This window comes from Melospiza melodia, chromosome 15 (assembly GCF_035770615.1).
Source record: "Melospiza melodia melodia isolate bMelMel2 chromosome 15, bMelMel2.pri, whole genome shotgun sequence".
Taxonomy (NCBI): Eukaryota; Metazoa; Chordata; class Aves; order Passeriformes; family Passerellidae; genus Melospiza; species Melospiza melodia.
This window is the reverse complement of record NC_086208.1, coordinates 14,061,743-14,088,598: the sequence shown is the minus strand read 5'-3', so window position 1 is coordinate 14,088,598 and position 26,856 is coordinate 14,061,743. Positions and strand designations below refer to the sequence as shown.

Sequence of the window (26,856 nt, the reverse complement as noted above, 5' to 3'; positions counted from 1 at the left end):
CCTTCTTGTTTACCAAGCCCTTTGATATCGCTGGGCCGAAGCTAAAAGTGGACTCGGTGCCCTCCTAGGAATTCAAGCTACAACTACAACTGTACTACAGCGTGCCTTGTGCACCAGGGAGCCAACCAGGCTCTGCGGTGCTGTGTTTATAGGCAGATATAGGTATGTGTGGATCAATCTAGGGGCCCTTGGAGCAAACTCTCCCCCAAACCATGTCTTGGAGATGTGGCTTTCCATGAGATGTCCCTCTGCGGTCACTCCCTGCCCTGCAGGGCACTGCCTGTGGCCGCAGCAGCTGCCACTTGGGACAATCATCAGGCTTGGAAGCCAGGAGCCCTGCCGAGCCCCGCTCCACCTGTCCCTCATGCCGGGTGTATCTTCCGTTCGTTGTCAGCGCTCGTTAAGAGCGAGGGCATCTCTCCCGCTCGCTCTGCCTTCCCCGGGGCTCCGGTTTCACTGGAACGGAGTCAAACGGAGAGCAGGCCACAGGCAGGGTCTGGAACGGATCAGCAGGTCAGCTGGGAATGCCTGTCAGGCAGCCAGCGCTGCTCCCTCCCTTCTCCCTGGCTTTCTTTGAGGTTTGTAGCTCTTCTGCTTTCTTGTTGCTATTGCCACCCTCCCCACGCTCCCCCTAGCACACACCAAGCACCCAGACCTTTCCTGGGCACTTTACTTAATCCCCGGGATTCTTTATATAGGAATTAATCTTCTCGTCACAGAGGGAGAGCTGGGAGGGAGAGGGTACATTTATCTCTCCTGCTGAGGTCTAGAGTTGCATTGCTGTGATTATTGGTGGTAGCAGTGTGCGTGTGCCTGGGGATCTGTGTTTAGTCCTTCGTTTCTTAAACGACGCAGGGGCAGCAGCAAGGCAAGTTGGCAGCTTGGCTTTCGAGCTGCTTTGTGTCTGCTGCCACAAGGAGGGAGTGTGAGTGGGGAGCAGCATGGCAGAACAAGAAGCCAGTGGCTTGCAAGTCCTTCTCTCCACCCTCCAGGTAAGAACAGCTTGAACTAACAAGAGAGGCGCTGGGGCTTGTTTTCCTCTTTAATCCCCCATCAGGGACCTGTTGGGCTGAGGCTGCTGGTACGAGCTCCTGGCTGGCTTGGCTCTGGAAGCATCAGCGTGCGGGAGCCCTGACCTGCACCTCCCACCCTGAAAAGCCTTTATGCATTGAAGTTTCACTGCTCAGTGATGAGTGCTGGCGATTACTGCTGTGCCTCAGTCTCAGGGCCCAGCTGAGGGCAGAGGCTGCTCTGCTGAGCTCTCGCTGTGTTCAGCAGGGCAGCGGGGAGGTGTGAGCCACGGGCTGCTGTGAAATGAATGGGACCTGACAGCGCTGTCAGCCTGAGCTCGGTGTGTCCGAGGGCTGAGGGGCATGAGGAAACAGATCTGCCTGTGAGGAGCAAGTTCCTCCCTGTCAAATTGTCTGCCCAGGACCCTCAAGCACTCTGGGGAAGTGACAAAAACTCTTGAGACTGGTGAGGTGCTGCTGTTGGGTGTGCCCTGTGACAGGTCCCAAGGACCAGAGGGAAGTGTCCCAGACCAGGATCATACCTGGCGGACAAGATTGGCCATAGGATGAAGGAGAGGCATCTCTGGCTCTCTTTTCCCACTGCAAGGATGTGTTCCTCCTGGCAGGGGAAGATGCCCGGGTTGTGGCATGAGCTACCCTGTGAAAGAGGGAGCGTGTTTTGGGAGGGAATCCGTGCTTTTATAAGCCTCATTTTGTCCTGAGGGATGGGTGGGAACTGCTCTGCCTAGACAAGCTACTTGCATATAAAGCAGCTTTTAGAGAGTCACGGTGAAGTGCCACTTGTGTGCACTCCTCAGGTGCCCTGAGCCCTCCTTGTGTGCAGCTGTGCTGACGTGGCCCAGAGCCCTGTGGGGACAGGAGTTTTGTGCCTGAGGCAGCAGCAGCATCCTCTGACTGCTCCACGTGCCATCAAAGCCTCACACACTGCAGGCACAGAAAATGAGGGAGAGGGTGTGCAAAAACACTGACCCGCCTGGGTCAGCCCAAGGATTCATGTGTCCCAGCCCTGTGTCTCAGGAGGTCTCTGTGACCGGCTCCAACATGCAGAGGAGGTTATAAAACCCGATGATAGCAATTGGCTTTAAAACTATAATTGTGGGGGCTGATCAACCCTGATGTATTTATCCAAGCTTATGTAACTGTCAACAACTTTTACTTCTCATTTCAAACACTGGTTTGCCCTCTGTAGTCCCTTGTGTCAGTGAGTTCTGCAGGTAAACTGGCATGCTGAAGAAAATTATCCTGCTGTCCTTTCATGTTTTGGCAGTGTAACTTGTTTGCCCTATGTTGTTACAGCCTATTTAATTCGTATTTTGTAGTAGATCATGTTTGTGCTGCATCCAGGCTATAGTCCTCTCCCTCTTTGGCTAATTGAGAGCTGAGTGCACATCTGTTTTTCTTATGCTCTCTAACATAACAGTCCTGGTGTTTGCATAACCTGGGAACAGAACTGAAGATCCAGACCTAAACTGGAACCTATAGTTTAAAATCACAAGTGCAGTTCATTGACAAAGCTATATGTGGAGGTCTAAGCTAGAAATAGTTAGGAATACTGCAAGCATGGAATTGGTAAAACCACAAGGCAGCACAGCATTCATCCCTGGTGCCACAAAATCCCACCTTGGTACAAGATTTATTCCCAAAAATTCTATATTCACTTGAAGGATATAAAAAATATTTCTTGTTATATCTTCAATTTGATGTGAGGGTTTGAGTGCCGAAGGGCAGAAAGTGAGGGGTTGATGACAATTATTTGTTCTGATTCACCTCTTTCCTCTGCCTTCAGCCAAAAAATTACCAGCTTAACTTTGTAATACCATTACCTATCTCTGCTAAAAAATCAGGTGATAAAAAAGACCTTTACTTGACACAATTGGAAAGTATTGGCCTGGGAAATAATAACTTTGGATGATGTTTGCCTTTGCTGATAACATCTCTCCACACTTTTTTATTTTCTGCAACAGCTGTCCAAAACATGGTTGCTTTGTTTTTGTGCCCTGCTGGACTGTCAGTGCTGGTTCATATTCTTTTATTGGGCATGAAGAACATATCTGCTGCTTACAACAGGCTATTCTGCAGGGTATTACTGGGCATTATCCATTTCTGTTAGCACATAATATTGCTTTGAATGCAGAAAGCTTTCAGGTGAAGAATGAGGGAACGTTTATAAACTGAGAATAAAATCATCCGTTCTCCATCAGTCACTCACACAGGACTAAATTTCTACCTCCCTTCCAAGCACTGGGACAGATTTTTATTCCAGCTGGAGGAACGTCCAGGCTTGAGACAGAGTCTGTCACCTTCTCCCCCATTTCTTCCTGGCACAGACACTTTCACTCCTAGACCCACAGCCTGGCTTTGGTAAGGGCAGTATCAAGCAGAACAAATCCAGAACACAGTGCACTTTGTAACTGAGCAGTCAAGGAAAGAAACACATTTTTTAGTTCTTCAAAACTGTTCCCAGTGCTATGAGGGAACGTGATCCTCCAAAGACAGCTCAAACCCCTGGAAGTGCAACGTGCTATGGATGTTCTGCAAAGTGACAAGGTGAATAGCAAAAACTCCTTTCAAAGTGCAGCTGCATTTTGTCACCAAAATGTCACTGCAGGGAAGACGTGACATTTCAGATCTCTAGGTAAAAAGTGCTTCGCTGCTTACAGTGTGCAGCTTTAAAAATGTGAAATTCAGATTTAAGAAAACCTTCTCCCCATCTCACAGGTTTTGTGTCAGCATGGCAGAGCCAAGCTCTGAGGATTTTGCTGTCATTTCTCATTTTCTTTCTAACCCTGGTATGTTCCTCCTTGCCCTCTCTTCTTGACTGTCCCTCTCCAGTGATCCTGCAGTTAGCACCTCCATCCCTCTGGCCTGGATAGTGTTACCTGGTTCTGTTCACACCTCTCACTGCATGACATTGAGCTCCTCAGCCCCTGCCCAGCCCCACTCTGTCTCTCACACACAGATAATGCAGTTCCTCAGTCAAGGCTGGGCTGGTTGCCACTCTCACAGCGTGGCAGAAGTAAACACCCTCCCCATGTATGGCTTTTGACCAGGATGAAAAGTCTGACGTCCCATCTTTACAGGCAGCCTCCTCAATGCAAAATCCCAGGAGATTTGGGATTAGATCTCTTGGTTATTTTAGTGCTAGGAGGAGGTATCTGGGTGTTAGTTAAAAACAGGTGGTACTTGCTAAGATGGGCAATAGAAAACTGGAGCCAACATCTTGCCTTGTGACCCTGAATCCCTTGAGACTGTAGCGTATTTTAGTTCCTCCTCCTCATTGCCCTGGCCTTCATCTCACCCCACCCTCTGATCATTTAGACAAATAAGAAACATTTTTATTTTTCCCTTTCCTTCTCCCTGCTCTCCTCCTCACTGCCCATGCCTTGGTTGCCCCTGAGAACATCTTATTCCATGGCAGGATACATCGTGTTGCCTGAGGAGTCCCAGATTTCCTGTTGGCTCTCAGAGTGGTTTTCACATGTTTCCCAAAGCCACAGTCCCTGCTCACATACTCTGCAAAGCTGGCAGCCCCTGGGGCCGTTGGCAGATCTTTGGCTCAAACTCTGTCTTGCTGTGTTGGACTTCACAGGTTCCCAAATGCTACGGTTTGACAGGGAAAAGATGCGAATCTTATGGATCAGTGGTGGGTGTTGGTTTTGCAGAGGGATTTATCTGTGAGTGGCTGCAGTGTCCAGCAGAACAGACACAGGACCTGCTGTTTGCTAACTTGGAGCTCTCAGTTTTTTGTGCTGCCCCTTCTGAGCTGTCATGCTGGCTGGCTGACAAGGCACAGCTATTGTTATCCTAAGGACAAGCGGGAAGGTATCTGTGCTGCTCCACTGACAATGAATAGAAATGCATTTTGCAAAATGCTTTTCTCTGCTCTGCATCCTTGCATTTACTCTGTCAGCAGAACTGCTGAGATTCCTGGCTTTGAGAGAAATAGATGCAAAAAAAATCCCAGGAACTGCTCAGGTAGCAGAATGGCTGCTCATTTGGGGATGGAGCAGCTCAGAGTTTGGATCTGTGTTTTTGGGAGCCAGCCTGGCAGGCTGGGTTTAGTGGAATAGCCTTAGAGGGAACAAAAATCAACTCAAAACCAGATGGCCATTTTTATGTGGTTCATTAACTGAGTTTTACTGTGATTGTTGTACTTAAAGTGAGCAGCAGTGGACTTACTTGTGCTATTCCTTGTAGAAACTGTTTTAGCTTTGGAACAGCAGAAGAGCAGTTAGGGAAACACTTGGCTTGTAGGGTTCAAAGAGAAACAGTGGGTGCAACTTTTTCATGTCTCTACTGCCAATGCCACTTGGGCTGCATGAGCCTGGTTTGGCTTTAACCATGGAAGAAAAGGCATAATCCTCCATAAAAAATCCTACAGAGATAGTGCAGGTCTCAACGTCAGCTTTCAGGGTTGCTGCTTTTCCTTCCCTCCTCCACTGTCATCTCCTCCCTGCCCAAGGAGAACCTGAAGGTAACCCAGAGCTTTTCCCTACACCCCTTGGCTCACCACCATGGGGCACTGCTATGCAACAAAGAAGAAAGGAGGCTGATATCCATACATTAATCTCAAATTCCTGCCAGGCCACAGAAGAAACAATGAGGTTTTTCACTCCTGTGAACCTGCACAGAGCACTAAAAGCCCTCAGAGGAAGCTGTGACAGGTCTTGGACTCTGCTGAAATCCTTCCACAGCCTGAGCTGGGACCAGAATTGCTCTCTGTCCCTGGGCTGGTCACAGCTGTTTCTCTGAGCACACTGCCAGCTCCTCTAAAAATGCCCACAGATGGGCTATCCAGAATTTTCTGTGGCTGAATTAATGGGAATTGAGGACCTCAGGGTGCAAAATGTACCCAGAGAGTGATTGGAGACGCAGCAGCGGTGGCTGAGCTGAGCACAGGAGTGTGTCACAGTGTGAGCTCAGCAGAACTTCGTGTGTCAGATGAGGAAAGTGGAGCTCTGCTCATCTTCTGCTGTCCCTCATCCTCATCTAGGAGGGTTTGTGCTTTGGGGCTGTGTCATGAATGGTTGAGGAGAGCCCTTTCTCTTCTCCTGCAGCAATGAAAATGTGACAGGATGCCCATGTTGCTGGATCAGCTTTTCCAGCCTGGAAAAATGGTGTATAAACCTCTGCTTCTGAGTTAATCATGTGTAACATGGCAAATAATCCCACCATGCCTCACATCAGCGTTTGAGAAACCAGGTGATGAGCATTGGGGGGAAAAAAAAAAAGCCCTGGAGTTTGGTAACAACACACTTAAAAAAAAAAATTGAGAAGCAAATTAATAATTTGTTTTCATGCAGGGCTTGGATCCTGCACAATAAATAATGCACAGAACCACATGCTAAATGATGAAGACAAAATGCTGCATGGGGTGATTTTTCCAGGCAACAGGCACTGCTCATCCTGAAGCAGAGGTTTTGTGAAATAAAACAAGTTGTCATGTGGAAATTAAAAAATGCAGTTACTCCAGGGGACCAAATTAAATATCAGGAATGCTTTAAAACTGATGCTTTTTAGCCATTGAGGGGCTGACTTTATGCTTATGGCCAAGCTGTTTAACTTAGACTATTTGGATGTAATATAATGGTACATTATGCCATGTCATGCAACTCAATATTGTGTATTTTGGTACTGCATTATAGACACAAAAAATTAATAGAATAAACCACATTATGGAAGGAGGTATATGGATTTGTTTAAACTATTTATCTTTCACATACAGTATGCAAATATATTTTAAAAACACCTGTTCATCTATCTCTAAGTTGAGGATAATTATTGGTAGTTTTCTAGCCTCCCTAGCTGTTTTTTATGCCTACAGATGTGTTTATACATTACATCAATATTTTTATGACAATGGAAAATTTCCACCCTGTCTTTTTCTCAGGTTTCAATAATTTCCCTCTTTGAAATAGAAGAAGAGATGTTTTCATACAGAGAAATGTTTGCCTGAATAGGTCTTGCTAGTGTTCCTTTGTGTAGCATAATCTTATTTTCAGTATATTATGCTGCATTTGTTGTGATGGCTTAGACACATTTTTCTGTCCTATGCATTGGTCCAGTCCTCTTGGTTTTATCTATAATAGGAAAAAGTGTCTGTAGTAGAAAATGTGTTCATGGGCATTTTGAATTAAAGTTTATTATATTGTGTTCAGCAAATCAGGCACAAAACATTGCTTGTATTGAAAAACATATGGGCTAATAATGGTTGGCTCCAGCAGTGTCTACTGGCACCAGCAGAGATTTTACTGATGTGTGTTAACAGAAAGAAAATAATTTCATAATACACATACTGGGAGTTTAAGAGATGGGGAGGGATTTTTGTGTTGCTTGGTCTGGGACAGCAGGGCTGGAAATTGCTCCTGGAGTTGTTGTTATCATGGACATGCTGCCTCTGTGTGATCACTCCTGTTTGTGCCAGGATAGATGACACAACTCGTACCATCATTACTTGTGACCGTGTTCACAGGGGTCTGAGGATGAGGGAAGAGACGAGGATCTGACTCCATGTTTCAGAAGGCTTGATTTATTATTTTATGATATATATTACGTTAAAACTATACTAAAAGAATAGAAGAAAGGATTTCATCAGAAGGCTGGCTAAGAATAGAATAGGAAAGAATGATCACAAAGGCTTGTGGCTCGGGCTCTCTGTCTGAGCCAGCTGTGATTGGCCATTAATTAGAAACAACCAACATGGGCCAATCACAGATGCACCTGTTGCATTCCACAGCAGCAGATAATCAATGTATACATTTTGTTCCTGAGGCCTTTCAGCTTCTCAGGAGGAAAAATCCTAAGGAAAGGATTTTTCATAAAAGATGTCTGTGACAATTACTCTTGCAGTGAAATCTGGGGGGATTTAAGCCTCTGGCAGTGCAGGTGAAAGCCTCTCATTCCTCAGGGCTCCAAGAGCAGTCAGTGGGCATGCAGAATAAGGCAGTGTGTGGCAGCAGCTGCTCATGACCTGGCTGTGATGCTGGGCAGAGGTGTCCCTCTCCTGTGCCTGTTGGATTGGTGTGTGCACACCTGGATCCTCAGGCTCTGAGATCCCAAATCCACTCACAGTGCCCACAGGTGCCACTGGGCTCTCCTGACTCCCATCTCCTGACTATGCTCTTCTCACCAGATCAGCACAGAAATAACTCCCTCCTGCCTTCCCTAGTTCTTTTAATAAGCTATTGTCTCACAGACAGTGTATTTGCACCTGTTTGCCCCCGAGGACAGAGGCGCTGATCCAGCACTGGGAATCTCTGCAGGGAAGGATGGGGAGCTGGGATTCCCAGGAAAAGCTGGCTGATCGCTGTCCCCAGGGAACTGGGAGGTCAGAATGCTCCTGGGAGTTGGGGAGACATTCTGTGAGAGAGAGTAACAACCTTCTCCAAAGAGACCAGGAGCAGTAGCTCAGCTCCCCTTCTGCCCTGGACAAACCCAGGTGTGATGCAGGAGGTGAGGAGGCAGTGTTAGGGGTAAGCAGTGTGATAGGTTCTTGAAAAAATGCATTAATCCAAATCAATAAAATATTTGTAGACATTTTCTGTTATTAAAAATCTGGGTTTATTCCCCTGATTGTTCCATTTTATGAAAAGCTGACCTAAATATAATCTAGGTGGATTCTTTGGGTGGAGATTCGAATCTCCAAGAACTGGATGAACTTTTTCCTTTTCATACAGGCAAAACAATTTATCTTAGTACAGTTTTGGGAAGAAAAGTCTAATGCGATGAAGATCATCTCTTAAAATAAGGGAAACTTGGTCATTCTCCTCCAGAGGCTGATGGAGACAAAGTCCATTCATATCCATGACTTAGCATTTCCTTTTGATGTGTGTGCTGTTATGACTTTTGTTTTACTGAGTGGGGACCAAACACATACAGAAATCAAGGTCTCAGAAATCAAGAATTCATCATTGATTTCATAAGATGTCTTCTAGAGAGGACAAAGATAACATAGCAGACATTCTTCTGCCTGCAGGCACTACTAAGGTACAAAAAAGAGAATTTGTGCTTTAGACCAACTATTGATTAATAGAATAACATTTGCTTGATAAGAAATTACACGAGCAAAGCTGAATCTCCTTTCCTTTGGGGGTTTAGAGAACAAGGATGGGTTTTTCTTCTCATGGTCTCTTCTCATGGAAGAACACAGCCTTATTTTCAAAAGGTTGAGGTGGAATTAATGACAACTGCAAAGCTTTCATGATGATTCTTATTAGAAAATTGAGTAATTCTGACACAGAATTCCTGTGGGAGAAATCACTACTCTACCAAAGAAATCTTGGCTTTTTTCCCCTCTGCCTTTCAACAAGGGATTCTTTGAAAACAAAACATATGGGGTTTTTTTTCTGACATGGAAACACCACAGCATTGTGTTTTACTGCAATCAACTTCTGAGAAGCCCTTTATGCACATTAATTTTTGGTGTAATTTACAGGCAAAGGCTTTCCCAGTGGGTCTAATGGGAATTTGATCCCTGTAGTAAACTGAGACAGACTCTTCTCCCCATGGCCCATCATCTCAGTGCACCCTCTGGTACTTATTCCTTTCCTTTCAAAGGAGGGAGTAATGCTGTATTGATGGATCAAGCAGGAGTGCTGGGCTTTATTTCAGAACTGTTACAAACCCCATCAAACTCATTCAATGTCTGTCCCTTCTGCTTTCTTCATTTGGACAGTAGATGGAGATAAGACTCATCTGTCAAGTTAGGGCAAAGGGAATCTTAGCCCACATTGTTTCCCAAATCAAAGGATGGAACAACTCACAGCCTGAGCACATGACACTCATGCAGCCTGGGTGAAATCAGTGCAGTGCCTGTCATCCTCTGCCGTCTTCTGTGGTTTTTATGGGATTCCTGATGAAAGGCCAAAGCTGCAGATTTACAGTGAAGATAAAGCTGACCCTCCGTTTCATTCAGGATTAACCTGGCAAGCAGGAGATTGACAGGGAGAGAGATATCCTCCCATAAGCAGTTTACTTGGCATGGTGAATGCCCACCTGTCTCACATCAAAGGAGGGGAGGAGGGAGAATGGACCACCTGACCTTTCCCTATGATTAAAATGCTGATCTGATGAAGTCAGAGGAACAAACTGAACTGCCTCTTTCAACCCTCAATTCTTCCAGGAATAAACCAGCACCATCCATATGGAGAGAGTTTCTGGAGAGGCTGGGGGAAAGCAGCATTATTGATCTTCTCTTTGGGACAATCTTCTGCAATTTGAACTACCTCTGGCTCCATGTTGAAGTTCTGCAAGTGAGGGAGAGAGCTAGAGGTGACAAAGGAGAATGAGAATGTGTGCCTGGCTCTGTTTCTTTGACAATTTCTCTTCCCATATGGCTAAGGTCATTTGATCTCCCCGCGATGCACAGGGACTTCAAGGGGACAGCTGGATGCAGAGATGCATTAAAACGACTTCTCTTTGAGATGAAAACCATGATTATTAACAGCTTGGTTCAAAAGCTCTCACAGCAGCAGCTGTACCTCGCTGACTGAAAACTCTGGAGGGTTTGTCTGAAAGGTCTGCATGGCTGGGTGATCAAACAGTTGGAAATCTCCCTAGCTGAGAGGCCCCTGCTATGTCTACAAAGCCTGTGAGCACTATTACACCAGTAGGGCTCCTTGGGAACATGCAAAAACAAAACAGGACACAATAGCAACTTTTTGGTGATCTCTCCTTGCTGGCAATGGATGCAGAGGTAGATTTTGACATAGATAAAATATCCTGCTGGGTATTCACTGAAGAATTCACCATTCTCTGAGAGATCAGCCCACTGTGCCATGGCATGTTCAGCTCATTCTCATGTGAGAGAGTCTCAGAAGACAGCCCAAGGGGTTTGGTTGGGTGAATTCCACAGGACATCCTAGCAGAATGTGTAGAGATGGGTATTTTTAAATATAACTCCTGTCCCTTTTCCTGGAGCAGTAACACAGACATGGGCTCATTCATGGAGCTAATAAAATGCCTTTTAGCTGGACTGACCAAATCAAAACACCTTTTAACTTTACTTAGTTTTCAGGTGCTTCTGAGCTACTGGATGAAGTAACAAGGGTGGAATAAGCCCCAAACATGCCTGGTTTTGGTATTGTGGCATTGGCTTGCTGCTGTTGGGTGTTTAGCATGGGGTATAGACTGAAGATAAAGGAGATAAAAGTCTTTGTTACCTTCTAGATGGAAAATGACATACCCCTATCATGCCTCTTAAAAACTTGGCAACCTTTTCAGAGAACTGAGGGCTTTGCTGCTGAGAGATTGCTGTTTAAATCTAGACGGATGGGTCTCAGCAATGCAGTTACACTGAAGTTCTCCTTTATATTACTGGCAATATTACTTTAAATCATTAGAATTTCAAAGCACAGTTTGCTATTCATTACGGATGCCGAGTTTCGTTTGTTGTTTGATTTTTCACTTAGACTAGATGGCAAAAATAGGTTCATCATTTTCACTTTCAGGTTCCATCTCTGAAGAAAATAAGCTGTGACTAACAATAGTTATTAGTGGCTTGTCTCCACTGCCCATGCCTCAATCATTGTTATTAAATGTGATTGATTAAAAGCATTTGCATGGCTGTTCCAGAAGGTGCTTTTGGAAGTGGGGCAGATTGACACATAAGGACACTTGGCAAGAGAAAGGACTGGTGTTTTTCTAAACCAGAGTGTACCTTATAGTGATCCTCATCTTCAGCCTGTACAAGAATAATGTGCAAAAAGTGGGATTGTTGGCACAGGAATACAGAGAGAAGCCTGCACTGAACACAGGCAAGTGTTAGGGCAGACTGAGATGAGACCCAGGGGTTCTTGGGCTTTATCATTATTTTCTTGGGCTTTATTTTTGTTCCAAGCAGGAACATCCCAGAGAAGGCAAGCATAGAAGCACCTTCATTATGGCCATTTATTTCCACATCCACATACTCGCATTTGCTGCAGCATTCAAAAATCTGTGGTTTCATTAAAAAGCGAGTACATCTGGAAATTTTCCAAGATTCTCCAGACTCATTTGTACTTTGTGAAATGCCATTGCTTGTAAAACAAAGTTTGTCAACTCCCAAATGTGCCTCATCTTTGAAAGACAAAGTGTTCTCTGGACTGACACCCATCAAATCTCACAGAAAAGAAAGGGAGTAGCATGTTGGATGCTGCTTTTTCATCGTTGGTGGGGAAAATAAAACTAAAACTGAATGGAGAAAACAGATCCCTCCCTATAAAATTTGGGTGGCAGTGGTGTTAAATATCTGTAACAGAATGGCATTTGAATGAAACATTAATATTTTGAATTAGTTCAGTAACAGCAAAAGTAATATAAAATATAGGAATAAATCCAAGAAACAGCAATAAACAGTAGGTGCTGGCATGCATATAGAATTCATTGTACAAGAATGGTTAATGCCTTACAGAAACTTAATAAGAGAGTGTGAAAGGCATATGCTAGGATAATCTTGGCATTAAAATAAAAATAGATTAAAAAGAGCAAAAAGGAGAATAATATAACATTAAATCCAGTCAAAATCTTTAGGTGTCATAGGTAACTTATTGTGAAATAAGAGATAAAACCTGGGAGAATTTATCTGCAGTAGAAATTACAGAAAGAACATTAGAAATATTCAAAAGAAAGTCTAAAAGCCTTTTGCAGAGTGTCACGTGTTTTGATTTATCTCAAAGTTTCCTCATTCTTTTAACACTTCCAATTTGACAGAAGCATTTGAGGGTTATATAATAATGTTTTACCACCGTTTCTGCATAATAAAGTAATTGCTCTATTAGAGAAGCATTAGTGAGAGGAACAAGTGACACAAAGGAACTTTGTATCAGGAGGAACTTCTGCACAAGGACAAGCTTTTTTTGAGAAAACTGAGAGAACTTTGGTGCGGAAAAAGAAAGAGAGAAAAAAAAAGCAGTTTACTTTGCCAAGAGTATCCAAGATATTGCAGTCTGTCAGGGCACAATTCCTGCAGATATCTGGGCGTGAATATATTTTATTGGAGTGACACACTAATAGCGTGGCACTGACATGAACAACCTTGCTCTGAAGTTAGGGGAAACACCTTTGAGTCCTTTGGACACAGCAGGTAAAACATCCTTTGGAAAAAGATCAGGCCATGCTCTATGTGCTTCCTGATTCCTGCATGGATTTATTATTTATCCTCCTCATCCCTTGGCACAAGGATGAATCTCTCTTCAAACAGCTCTGAGACCCACTGGTGGGGAATTTTTCTTTCTTCTCCCAGTCTGGCATCAGTATTCCTTGCAGGGCATAGAGTTTTCTGCTGCATTTACTTCTGGGAGGTTGGGAGGAGAAGACTGATCTCAGGGAAGGGAAATTTTGAACTCCTCACAAATAGATGGAAGTCAGTGTGTGATTGAGGGCTACAGTACTCCTGTGCATGCAGTGTTTCTGCTTCATTTTGTTGTCATAGCTATCCTGGCTCTGCCAGCTGTCCTCTTAGGTATTGGCTAAGTGAATTTCCCACAACAGGGTGGTATTTCCCACCAGGAAAATAAGAAACAATCTGATCTTGATGAGGATGCTATTAGGCAGGTGTTAGCTAATATTTATGTAGAGGTCTGTGATCCTCTGATACAAGGTGTTATGTTAGTGCAATTTATTGCATTAAATTTTGTAAGATTCCTTGGCACTGACAATTTTCACCATGCTACTCACCAAGTTATTTTGGCTAGAGATCAGCTTAAGCCAAGCTGTTTCATCTCAACACCTTCAGTGTTTTGAAGACATTACGATGCAAGTTTGGAATTTTCCTATCCCTACCTTGAGGCAGTTCAGTCCTGCAGAGTGTAGCCTGTATCCTTTGAGAAGAAATCCTGAAGCTCAATGAAGAGGAGCAAAGCCCTGTCCATTTGCATGTCAGAAATTTGCTTTGAGGCACTATTCCTGCTCACCTGGATGAGCTGCCACTCACTGTGAAGGGTTGGAATCATAGCATCCAGCCATGATGGGTGTTTTCATGTGTTACTGAAAAAGATGGTGCAGGTTATCACACCCAAGTGCAAACCAGAAGAAAACCAGACCTTCAGGTCATTGCAAGCCATGAAGAAAGCCACCACACCTGTTGCTATAGGACACGAAAAAACACAAGCTCACACTGCTGTTCTCAAGGTGAAGGAAAAAAGGGAAGTTTATTTTCTGACTCCAACATTTATAGTTTTCCAAGAGTGACAGTGGATTGGAGGGTGACAGTGACACCTCTCCAGTGACACTGGTCAAAGTAACAGCTTATCAACTTTCTCCTCCTCCATAAAGGAATGCGAAACAATGAGTTACTTACAGAAAGCGTGTGAGAAAGTTCACTACAAGAATGTCAACATCAGAAGGCTTAGAAAATCTTAAAAAAACAGGGTGACACCCACCTGATTGCAGCAGGCCAGGAGGGAAGAACATTTTTAATGAGTCTTTGCCATATTTTCTGATCTAAACCCCCATAATTTCTGCTTTGGGCTTGGTGTGGTGTGAAGCATCAGCAGGAAAAGAAATGCCTGGCGCTTGGCTCAGTGGGGTGCTTGCCATGCCTCACAGGGCCAGCAAGAGGGACCTGTCCCAAGGCTTGGGAACAGGAGCAAGAGGTGGCCTGGCCACGTGTGCTGTCCCTGGAGGCCCCTTGGCTGCCCCGGGTACAGTTTGAGGGCTACGTGATCCCCCACAGCTGCGGACGCCTTTCTCCCAGGATTAAAGAGGTCACTTAGGACACTCCCAGAGCAGCAGGGTCCTCCTTTCTGAGGCTTTAAATAGCCCCTTCTCCTTCCATGTCTCCTCTGAGCTCCCTGCCTTGCTCAGGCCTATCTGGCTCTTCAGAGGAGGAAATGCACATTTGGACAAAGAAATGCACGTACGGTTTACCATAGAGGATGGTGGCTCCTGTGGTGATGCTGAGGATGTTTGGATGGTTATTTTGGGAGCAGGGGCCACTTGACCTTAATTTCTTGGGATCCTTCTAAACCTGGATAATGGTACTATTGTTAAGAAGGTGCTCCACTTATGCCAAAATTCGAGCTACGATCACTTTAATTGCAATCTTCCCTTACTCTGTGGTTGCCTACTGATATTTCAAAGGTCTCTGAACCCCTTTTTACCCCCCTCAGAAATAATGATTTTTAAACCTCCATGTAACAAATACTGTGGACCTTCCAACAAGAAGAAATCACGCTTTGCTGGCTGAATATTGAGGCTGAGGATGGGAGCATTCAGACAAGAAACTCTCCAGGGTATTTTGCTCTCTTAGTTAAGTGCGAATTTTTAGCTCCTCTTAAATTAGAAAAAGCAATTTACTCTGACAAAGCACAGAACATAAGGCACCAAACCTGGCTTCACAGTTACTCTAAGGCTGGATAGTCAGCTGTGGGAAGGAGATATCCAGCTGGCAAATCCATAATGCCAGTGGTGAGTGGCTGTGCCCAGCACTTTGGGCTGGTAGGCACCTCTGCCTTGCTGGCCAAGAACTCTCTGATTTAAGCATTGAGAGAGTAATTAGAACCCAATATTTTCTCGAGGTCTCAGGAGACAGTGAGGACTAATGCTGCTCAACCTCTAACCTGCTCTTGATTTTAGCCACTATTAATTTTGCACCAGAATTTCTCTTCAATAGGCTTCAAGCACAGAGAGTGAGAAATCTGACTTGCAGATGTAAGTCTCATTACACAGGCAGTTGGGCTGCTGACTGCTATTTGTGTGAGCAAATTTATTAAGGGAAAGAGAAGAGGATATATTTTGGACAGGTCAAACCCTGCTTCCGTATTTAGAAACAGGCTATTTTAAAACAAACAAACAAACAAATAAACAAACAAACCCTGGAGCTGGATATCCTATTCCTTAGTCTCACTAAAAAAGACCCAAACAAACAGGTCTGGAAGTTTTTTAGCCCAGTGAAGCAGTGCCTTTTCTTTAAAATTAGACTGTTTTGTTTTGTTGTTTGTTTGGGAGATTTTTCCTAAGCAGTCACACAGCTTTGTGAGACAATTCTACAGTTAATTTAAAAGATGTATTGGTAGGACCCATGTTATGCATTGTCTTGCAAGAGCGACTTCTTTCATTTTGCATTCATTATTTTTGTGATTGGAATAACTGCTTTGTATTTCTTCCCTCAAATAAAATATTTATTAGTAAATCTTGCACTGCACAAATTAATGCTGTTTGATTTCTTTCTGGGCGCTCTCCTTTTTCAGTATTAATGTTTAGACTCCCAACAAACCCTCTCAGTAGGTTGTGTGTCTCACTCAGGGAAATACCTGCTTTGGGCAAAAGAGAAAAAGCCCAAAAGACTGAGCTTGTGGGAGGTTTTTGTTTGAATGCAGTGCTGGGAGGGGATGCACTGATGGCTGCTATCCTGCAGGTGGTACAAGAAAAATCCCTCCTCTGCTGGGTTTCTGAGTCTTGTGGGAAACATCCCCAGAGACTTCCCTGAGGTTACCTGGTACAGTGGCTTAGTGGCAATTTTATAATCTTGTCTTGAGTAAATAACAGCTGGTCTTGGCATGTTCCCAGGAGCAGAACAAGGAGACAGGAGCTGTTGCCTGCCTGACTGTGGGTCAGTGCAATAACCCCAGCTGCCAGTCAGAAATGCTGGGATCGAGCTGCTGTCCTCCAAGCCCAATGTCACCAATTAATCACTTGCTGCCTGTAACCTATCAATGACGATGTGCTGGGGTATTTTTTTATTCCTGGCTTTCTCCATCCTTCTGCTGTTTATCTCTGAGGAGCTTCTGCCAAGCTAACCCCAGTGTTTCAGGGATTAATTCTCAGGAAAAGCTCAGAGAGGAGCTCTCAGCCAGGAGCTGATTAAATGCATCTGAGCTCAGCCCTGTGATACTCCTGGCTGGGTGAGGAAGACAGGATGCTTTGCTGGAGTAAGGCTAAGAAAGATGAGGGGCTCTGACCAGAAAGAACAGCCATGCTTGATATTTAAAGTGATGTTTTTGCTGCTTTAGCCTTCGTCCAGCCACAAGCTGTGAAAGGCAACTACAGGCTGTTGTTAACAGGTAACAATTTGGCTCTAACTTTAAATCCTTTTAGTGAAATTCTGCAGGAGGTCAGTAATTTTGTAATCTAATTTGAGCTTCTGGGAACTTTTCTGTCCTCTTATTCCACCCATATACAACAAATGCATCTTCATTAGTCTGTGCACATGTGGATGCTGTATCTAACATTTGTAAGTACTGGCAGGAATGGAAAATACTTAGCAAGAGGAGTTTTACTTTTCTCGTTTCTTTGGTTATGGTTTGTTCTTTAACCATCAAACATCTCTTTCAATAAAAATAACTAATGTGTTTATTTTTACCAGAGCAGGGTAAGAAATTTGCATTAAAGAAATTACTCTATTCATCTTTTTTAGATCAGGCACAACTTGTGATTTTCTCATTTGTATTTACTGTTGAAAAAGATTTACTGAATATTTTTTATGAATGAATATGTTGGCAATTCATCCACAAGGAGTTTGTTATGTGTATTAATTTAAACAATCAATTCTAATGGATTTCAATGTCCAAATATCGTTGATGGCTTTTAAAACCTGAAGCTAATTAGTCAAAACTGAGCTGTTTCTTTTCAAGAGGCAAGTTGTCATCTAGCAAGACAATAGCAGCTTTAGGGTGTTTTTTTCTGTGTTGTCTTGCTATTATAAATGGGAGCTGTGCTCTTCTGCAGAAGTCTCTGTTATTCAGTGTTATTTGCCACTAAAGTTAGTAGGAAATTGTAATGGGACTGGGGTTTTATCCATTGTTTCAGCCAACACATGAATCATCCAACTCCTTCAGTGGTGTGCAGCAGGAAGGGGAGCAATGAGGCACCAACACAGAATTTCAGTGTTAAAACATCAAGAGTAAACACTCAGGTAAAATATTTGGCAATATCACCCAGCTTTAATTTTCACATTTTAAAGGTTGATCTTTCACATTCCCTCAAGTTCTTTGTTTGCCTGAGTCCCTGGATAAAGTGCATGGAAAGTCAGAGGATATCTTATGTCATCACTATTTGTGTTAATGGCTTAGGAACCCACAATCCAATCAGTTAAAATAAACAACCCAGTGTAATAGGAGCATAAATCAATGAAGACTTCATTACTGAAACCTTAATGTGTAATCCATCCACCTACAGAGGAAAGGGATACTGAGAGGCAGCAAGACAAAACCAGAGGACAGTCTGATTTAGGCAACCCTGGTATTTAAAAAGGTGTTGAGAACAGTAAGTCTTCCTGGAGTCAGTAAATTTGATGGATACTCATCACTCCTGACAGCCTGCCCCTGGCTATTAAGTCCTCATGCTAAAAATGCCAAGAAACTCTTGGGAGGAGAGCTCTGAATGTTCTTTGTTTAGTCTGGGAGACTTGAGCCAGCTCAAATGAACAAAGACATGAATTAGGAAGATTAACACAGGACTAAAATGGTATATTTTACCCAAGAGTAATGCTGCTCAGAACTGCTCTGACCCTGCTTGAGCCAGTGGCACAAATCTGGACTCCTCTAAGGTGAGGGTGGCAATACTTGGTGAAAAATGAGTTACTGGATTTCATTAAAGCCACATCTTCTGTTTGTCTTGGCTCTGAAAGGAGCAGCAATCCCATCACACTGAGCCTTTTGATTTCAACAGGGATCATAAAAGGGCTGAACTTTTATGTTCAGCGCTGAGATCTCTGCTTGTTGGGTTAACAACAAAGAGAAACAGCAGGCTCTCCCTCTGGGCATGGGCCAGCTCTGATGGGATGAGACAGGCACTTTGCCTGTGGATTTTAGCTAACAGCAAAAGCAAGTTGAGCCTTGGGAAAGCCATCAGTGCTCACAGACCCTCTCCACTGAGTCCCCATTTCAGAAGCGATTCTCCAATCTCATCCTCATCTGACTCCTCTTTCTTTCCTTCCTTCCCCTTCCCTGACCTCATCTTGCTCTTTTCTCTCATTCCCCTGCTGATACTTCTTGTCCCTGTGGCTCACTTGGAATGTATATTGAGCAGGGAATGGTTGGTAGCTCTGCTAACTGACCAAAACGAGTATGATGGGAAACCTCATTTTTCAGAGATTTGGAGTTTGTTTTTGTTAATAATTATGACCAAAAAAAAAAAAAAAAGAAATCTAGGAACACGCTCCCAGGTTTAGAATACAGAAGCTAGGAAACATTGGCATTAATGTAGTTATTCCATGCAGAAAAAGGCATGTACAGTTTGCCAGTACAGAAGGAGATTTGGTTGCAGGGAGCTGCCAAGCATCCTACAGGACTTCTGTGATGGGTGGAAATCTGTTTCTGCAGGCTGGCAGTCACCTGCTCTGGCTGCAGACTGATCACTTTCCTGCTTCATCCCAGGTCTCACCCAGTGCATACCCTCCCCAGTTGTAACTAAGGAGGAGATATGGGCTGCAGTTCCCTAATTAGCTAAATAATCCCCAGCACCCTGTCAGCCTGTGCTGTGACTTTCTCAGGGATCCATTGGGAAAAAAGGATCCATTTGTATTAACAGTCATTATGACAGATCTGAATTAGACTTTCCCTAATATTCTTTCTAGAGTTACCTTTTGATAGGTGTTACTTTTCGACTCCTTGTCTTAAATATACAGTTGCATAATGTTAAATATGTCAGAGAATGGTTGAATCAATTTGGCTGGTAAAATGATCACATATACCTTGAATAAATACCAGGTTAATTTAAGTTACAAGGTAGGTTAAGTTTCTGAAGCAGTTCAACATTCAGAAATATAGGAGCCATATATTTGTGAGTTTTTATCTTATTGTCATCATCTAATTGAAAATAAAGTGATTCCATTATAGTTTGTGTGATCCTAAGGTTCTTTGGGATCAAGGCTATTCAAATGCAAGTTTTGTATTATATTAGAAATTTGTGTGGTGTTGTATCTGTTCAGAAATAAAGACATCCAAATCTTAACCCAAGTCCCTCTAATTGGAATACAGACCAATGATTAATTCTTGAATCAGAGCAGTGAAATCTGTTTGGAGCAGGATTAAAGAAGGGGTCTAGCGTATCACACAGATGGATGGTAGATATCATGTGTTTCCTTCTCCTCAAGTGCATTATATCTTATTTCCTCTAAAGCAAAATTTAAAGTGACTCTGAAGCAGAATGTGTCATGTCAAAGCGTGGTGGTAACTTGGTCTTAAAATTAAAATATATTAGTTTAAAAATAACCTTAGGAATTTTTCTTCTCAAATTCAAGGCTTCCACGTGGTTGTGGCTGCAAAGACAGGGGGATTTTCTTGTAGATGGGATTAATATAATTTAAATATATTGTTCTTCAACACCAGTAATCAGAGATGCTGTCATGGAAAAGCACCTCACATTTAGCATTTCTGTGTGATACAGAATTTCCTCAACTTTGAGGTAGCCAAATCAAATCAAAAAAGAGAGCTTTAGTTTAGAATTTAGATGTCAGTTCTACAGAAATTCTACTGTGTATTAATACTGTGTAGTATGATATGTTAAAGGCTTTTAAAATGTGTCATCAATATGTTTCCACATATTCACTGTCCAGATGAGACAGAAGTGCTCAGTATCCAAACCAGGATCTCAGTGCCCCTGCACTGCATGATGCACTGCAGCCCAGTGCAGCACAAAGTGTCCTGCTCTGAACTGATCTGTAAATTTGGTGTGTTTCCATTCCAGAGCTCCTGTGACAAGGATGTCATCCTGAACATTCTCAGTGTCCTCACTGATTTGCTGTCTTTGGGTAAGGAAGCAAAGATTTGGGGCTGTGGGCTAGGACAGAAAGGGGGTCCAAAAGTAAATCAGGGGATTCATACTTACATTTAAACTTGATCAGGTGTTTGCAAGGTGAAAAAAATGTATCTATAGATCAGCAGTCCTTACTCCTGTGTTTGGAAAACTGAACTTATTCAATGTGTTAAAGAAAAGAAAAAGAGACTCAGAGATAAGTTTCAATTTTTTCTTTTTAGTTTCGAAGATGATAATGGATTGCAAAGTATTTCATAATCCCTGGCAGTCAACCCCTGGAAATGTTCACCAGTGCCATTGGAGAGAGGACTGTGAGACAGGGAAAGGAACCTGGCTTTTTAGAGCCCAGGGACCCTCTAAAGCAGAGGGCTCAGCCTCTCTCCAAAAGGCACTTCTGCCTTGGGGCTGCAGGGAATGGATGTCACTTTATGTGCTCAAAGCTGCAAGAAAAAATAAGTGTATTGCCAAAAGAACTAAAAAAAACAGTCAAGTTCCTTTTTCTTTCTGCTCCACCACAAAAATATAATCTACTAAACAATTCCCAACCCAGCTAAGCTGCCAGGCTGTGGGGGCTGCATTGGTGAGTGCTGGATCCTCCTGGGTCCCCCAGTCCTGAAGCCCCACCAGAGACATCACCTGTCCACCTGGGCCTCTCTTTTGGAGCCCTGTTCCTCAGCTGGGTGCAAGGATGGCCTCCATGGGGAACAGGGGATCCTGCTCTCCCCTAGGAACTGAAGGAGCAGCATCCCCCAACCACAGAGCTGGATCAATGTTTGTTAACACAGTAAGGCTCCCAGGGTTAGAGCGTGGTTCCTTTGGAGACCCACATTTATTTGAAAGCTGTCCCCAAGGCTTCCCTAGGATTCCTTTTCATTTGGCAGAAGCCCAGTGCAGCTTTAGTTCTTTCCTTGTTTAATTTCCAGTATCTAAGAAAAGATCACTGAGCCTTTTGCTGCTTTGAAACCTGTCGGTGTCTAGGCTCGTTCCTCCCTGCCACATTTCAGTGCACACTGAAAAACTTCTGCAGCACGTGGGTTTGGGGAGACAAGGACTGTTGTGGTAACAGCTTGTCGCTCTTGTGCTGAGACTGAGGCAGGATTGTAGAAAAGGGAAAGAAGGCTTTATTCAAAAGAACCACGCAGTTTTAAAGAATGGTACAATAGATTCTATTCTACTGGCTAACTAACAAAAACATCTTCCTCACACACTGTCCTTGAGAGGAACAGAAAAACAAAGTAAAAAAACACCACCTGCAAATTATTTATACTCAACGAGTTATAACATCCTTACAACTCCCTAAAATTTCTCACAGGCCGCTGTGAGAAACGCTTGCTGTTCCTCTCCCTCTGTCCCACGGCATCCACAACAGGTAGCAGAGCACAGAGGTGTACCATGCAGCTCCATCCATGTCCCCAGGCTGGGGACACCAGGGATTCATGGCCAGTTCTCCAAACACTCATGGCACTCAAATATTGCCTGAAGGCCACAGAAGCTCCACGTGCTCCTTGCAGACTGAGGCCTTGTGACAGCTGTTGTGGGGGGATATAGTATGGGCAAATGAAGGTGGTACAGAATGTAATCTTATCCCCTAAAGAGTTGCAGCTGAACCAATTATCAAAGATTAGGAGCAGGCCTGATGTTAATAGGCCACACCTGTACCAAATAAGAATGGTGTTATAAAAGAGTGGATTGGTGGGAACTGGAGTTAGATGACTATTGCAAGGACCAGGAAGAGTTAGTGCTTAGAGGAGCTGCCTACGAGAAACATCAAGGAGGTATGAAACTCTGGTGATATGGAATCCTTGCACTATAATGGTACTAGAACTCTTGATAAATGAGACAACAAGCTGTGGCTCAGGGAAGGGATGCTCTGAGTTGTCTCTGCTCTCTTCCCCAGGCACTGGACGGAGGATTCACTACGTGGTCAGCAAAGGGGGCAGTGAGGCTCTGCTGCAGGCCCTGGCCACGGCTGCCCAGACAGAACCACCCGACCATGGCACCCTCCTGCCCCTGCTGCGCCTGCTGGCCAGGGTGGGCCAACGAGGTACTGCTGGGGGGCTTCTGCAGGGGGTTAGAAAGGAGGTACTGAGGGTGCTGGGGGGCTTCTGGAGGGGAGTCAAATATCAGGATCATCTCATTGTAGCCTTCCAGCAGCTCGAGGAGGCAGATATTGTAGTAGGGCCTGTTGGTAGGACAAGGACTGATGGTTTTAAAGTGAAAGAGGATAGGTTTAGGTAAGAGGTAAGGAAGAAATGTTTCATGATAAGGATGGTGAGGCACTGGCATGGGTTGCCCAGAGAGGTGGTGGATGTTCCATCCCTGGAAACATTCAGGGTCAGGTTGGACAGGGCTCTGAGCAACCTTCTCTAGCACAATTCATTGCAGAGGCTTTGGACTAGGTGGCCTTTAAAGATCTTTTTCAATCCAGGCTATTCTATGTTTCATATATGGTGCCTCAAAGTGAAACCCATGTTTTTCCATTTTCAGTGAGATTATTATTGGTTTAACTCATTGATACATTTGAATGCCTTTCTTATTAGATTTTGAGTTAGAAGGCTTAACAAACACATGTTTAGCAGCACAGCTGCAATGACCTGGCCTTTGCAGTGGTTTAATTCTCATTTTCTTTTCACAGATAGGAAGTTCGGGCTTAAAGTGCAGAAGGCAGAAGCCACTGATATAATACTGAGCTTGACAAGAAGACACCTGGGCCACCACCTGCACCTCACCCACTGCCTCTGGGTCCTGAGGGTTTGTGCTTCTAATGGTGAGTGCCAGGATTTTCCTCTTTTCTTCTGTGTGACAGCCACCAGGGTTCTTTGCGACTCATTTCAATGCAAAGAAACATTATTCCTGGTAGGGTTAGTGCCTGCATGCACCATTAATATATAGAAAAACACAAAAGCCAGAACAACCTTAGAAAAAGGTGTTCCTCAAGGGACCTATGCAGCCTTTACAGTGCATTTCATCTGTGAGCTATGGAAATAAAAGTGCTGTAGTGAAAAATATTCATGGCAAAGATCTCCTATTCTTGAATATAGGCAGTCAATTCTTTTGCTCTGAGACTTGTACCTGAAGTCTCTATACAGTTGCCATTACCATAACAGCCAAATGTCTCACTATTGTTGATTGTATTGGTCCTTAGAGCAGCTCCACGAGGGTGAGAGAAATCTGTTACTTATTCAAGGTCCCCCAGGAAGCAGATATTAGATCCTCATCTTCTGGGTAGTATCCCCTCAGATGTTCCCTCTCCCAGCTTTTCTTGCTTGACAATGCCCTCATGTTAAATGATTCAAGCAGAGGGATTTCCAATATTCTCTCTCGGGATCATTACAGATTCATACAGACTATAAAGCACTGAGCTCGTCAGCACAAATTTCCCTTTGCTCACTCTAACCCTTTCCTCTCCTTCCCTACATCCCTCACCCAGCAGATAATTCTTGATGGCCATCCTGTCTGCAGTCTGCATCCTGAGATTTAGCTCTCCTGGCAGCCAGCCCTGCAGGTCCCCTCTGCCTGCACAGGAGCTGGCTTCATGCTTTGGGCTTCCTCAGGCAAGCAGCCAAGCCTCAACACTCAACCCCTCTCCCCGTGATAAGCAGTGTTTGAAAGTCTCTGAGTGTGGCTGAAAATGCAGCCAAAGCCAGAAGATGAAATGTGCCTTTATTAGGGTTTCACAGCTGTGCAGTGACCCTGTGCTGCCTCTCACTCAAAATTGATTTGCCTCCTTCCCTGCTCCCTGCTTCAGTGCACCTGCACTCAGCTCAGCTGCTGTTTCTGCAGAGGTTTTAGGATGCACACTGCAGCCTGCCCTCCTTTCTGTTAGTGTCAGAGCCCAGAACCCCAGCTCTGCACCTTTGCTGGAGCATCTCTGTTACTCTCCAGTATCTCCAGCACTCTCCATTAAAAATTTTGAATTTGTGGCTTCTGTGGCCCAGCTGGGAAGCCTCAGGGGAGGTTAGGTGAAAATCTGTATGGGTGTGATATTAAACCAGGGGATTACATGATCCCAGCCTTAAAAATTATGGAGTGGAACTTAAGGGAAGCCAGAACCATACAAAACTCTTGAGAGTGCTTAGGTATGAAAACAATGAAGATGAATCCTTGCCTCACCTCATGCCCTGCTCTGGGCTGCTCACTCCACTGCCACCAGATGTTTGTGGCTGCTCCGGAGCAGATGAGTTTGAGCAGCCTTGTCCACCACCCTGGCTCTAATGAATTGCCAGCCAGTGTGAGTGTAGCTGGCAGGCCTGGGAGGCTTTCCATCACAGGACAGCTTGGCAGGGACACCATAGGACAGCAGGGGATGATGATGAGCCCTCTGGCAGCTCTCTGATGACCACTGGGAGATATCTACAAAACAGCCAAAACCCAGCGGTGGGCAGGCAGCCAGGGCTCCTTCTGGCTGCTGTTGATTTACTGATCCTTTCACCTTGGTCGCATCCATTTAATATTGCAGGGCTGGATTTCTTCCTTCATTACACAGAGATATCCTGTCTCATAGTGGGGAGGTCTGGCTAAACACCTAGGCTATGCATTAGGTATTGAAACTGATGGAAAAAATCTATCTAAAAAAGTTACTAGCCTGTTAAAAAGGATTAAAGGGAAAATTGGCCTAGATGAAATTAAACTGCGTTCAGAAGCCTCCCAAACCCACTTCCACTCTGCTGAATAACAGCACAGAAAGCAAACCCTGCCCTTTAAGCCCCTATGAAATGAACTGTCCTCACTGAGTTGCATGTAGGAAATGTGGGATGAATTTGAGCTCTGTCACTTTTTTCTGGGAGAAGACCCTTTTTTAATTATAATCTGTTTTCTGGAGAAGACAATGTCTACAGGAGAAGGGGCTTTGGGGAAGTTGAGAAAGAACTGCTGGACTGGTTTTGCACCTGATTTTAGCTCAGGTTGTGTCCACAGACAGCTTTGTGCTTCACTTCCAGTGTTTGTAAGGGGACCTGTAGAGTCCAGATGGGAGCCCAGAGATCTCATAGCCCCAGGGGCAGCTACTCTTCCCCACATCTCTTCTAAGCAATGTTTGCCAGCTGCCTCCTTCAGAGCTGACTGCTTTTTTCCTTTTATTGCCATAGTTACCACAGGAACTATGCTGGGCATCAATGGAGCCATGGAGCTGCTTTTCAAAGTCATCACTCCCTACAGCAAGAGACACGTCAGGACGGTCAGGTAGGCAGTAGCCCCAAGGGAACTCATCTTTCCAGGCCAGCAAGAAATAAAATTCTGGTTCCAGTTGAAGAGGCAAAGAAATCAGAAGTGTATGCAGTTTCCACTCACTTTAAACCTGCAGGGTTTTTTAAGAGGCAGAAATAGTTCCCTGAAGGACACGTTAATGCTGTGATTCATCATATGATTCATGCTGGTGGCCCTTTATTTGTAGTGTGCCCCAGACAGCGATGGCAGTTTGATTGCAAGGTACCCTCCTTCATTTCCCAGACACAACTGGCTTTGGAGAAGCATGTGCTGGCAGCAGACAAGCCTCTCCTGCCTCCCACTCAGCCAGAACTGCCTGCCACCATCAGCCTGGGGGGAGATGGAGTGGAATGGAGGCAGTGCTGCCTCATCCTCCATTTGCAGAGGGTCATGACCTGGTCATCATGATATTTTTGAAGTATGACAGTTCCTACTAGTATTAATTTGTATCTGCTTTCAAGCCATGCCACATATTTCAAGTAGTTCTTTTATGAAGACATCAAGTCCATTTTGTATCTTCATCTCAGTGCTGAATGTTAGTCCCCAAGCTGTCTGTCCTGACCACTTCCTCAGATGCCTTTCAAGGCAAACTTTATGAGAGCAAAACACATATCTCTGGCTTGCTCTTTAAAAGCAGGAGGGAGAATTTGCTGCTGTGAGTTGTGCCCACACAATCCCATTTGCCTAAGCCATGCAGAACCTGCCAGTTCTCCTGCTGGGACATGCAATGGCTTGTGGGACACAGTCCCTACTTGCTCAGGCACGTGTCTGCAAGGACAGGGCAGCATTCAGCCAGCTCTGGCTTCTGCATGGACCTGACATGGGTGAGGTCTGTGGCTGGTGATTACTGAGGAAGCAGCTTCAGGTAGAGCACGAGGTGGGAAGGATGGACAGACACAGCACAACAGTTTGCTTAGCTGTGATTGAAATGGGGGCCAGTCACCCT

At 44.4% G+C, this 26,856-nt stretch overlaps 1 protein-coding gene across 1 annotated transcript in view; it reads left to right on the top strand.

The window, feature by feature from the left end:
- The first annotated feature begins 490 nt into the window (after nt 1-490).
- The window catches only part of AGBL1 (AGBL carboxypeptidase 1), a 267,534-nt gene continuing 241,168 nt past the window's right edge, over nt 491-26,856 (top strand). Inside the window, exons 1-5 of the mRNA XM_063169871.1 lie at nt 491-578; nt 20,637-20,700; nt 22,603-22,749; nt 23,341-23,472; nt 25,793-25,886. Of these exons, the coding sequence (XP_063025941.1) occupies nt 525-578; nt 20,637-20,700; nt 22,603-22,749; nt 23,341-23,472; nt 25,793-25,886 (491 nt within the window). The 5' untranslated portion in view covers nt 491-524. The remainder of the gene's footprint in view (nt 579-20,636; nt 20,701-22,602; nt 22,750-23,340; nt 23,473-25,792; nt 25,887-26,856) is intronic.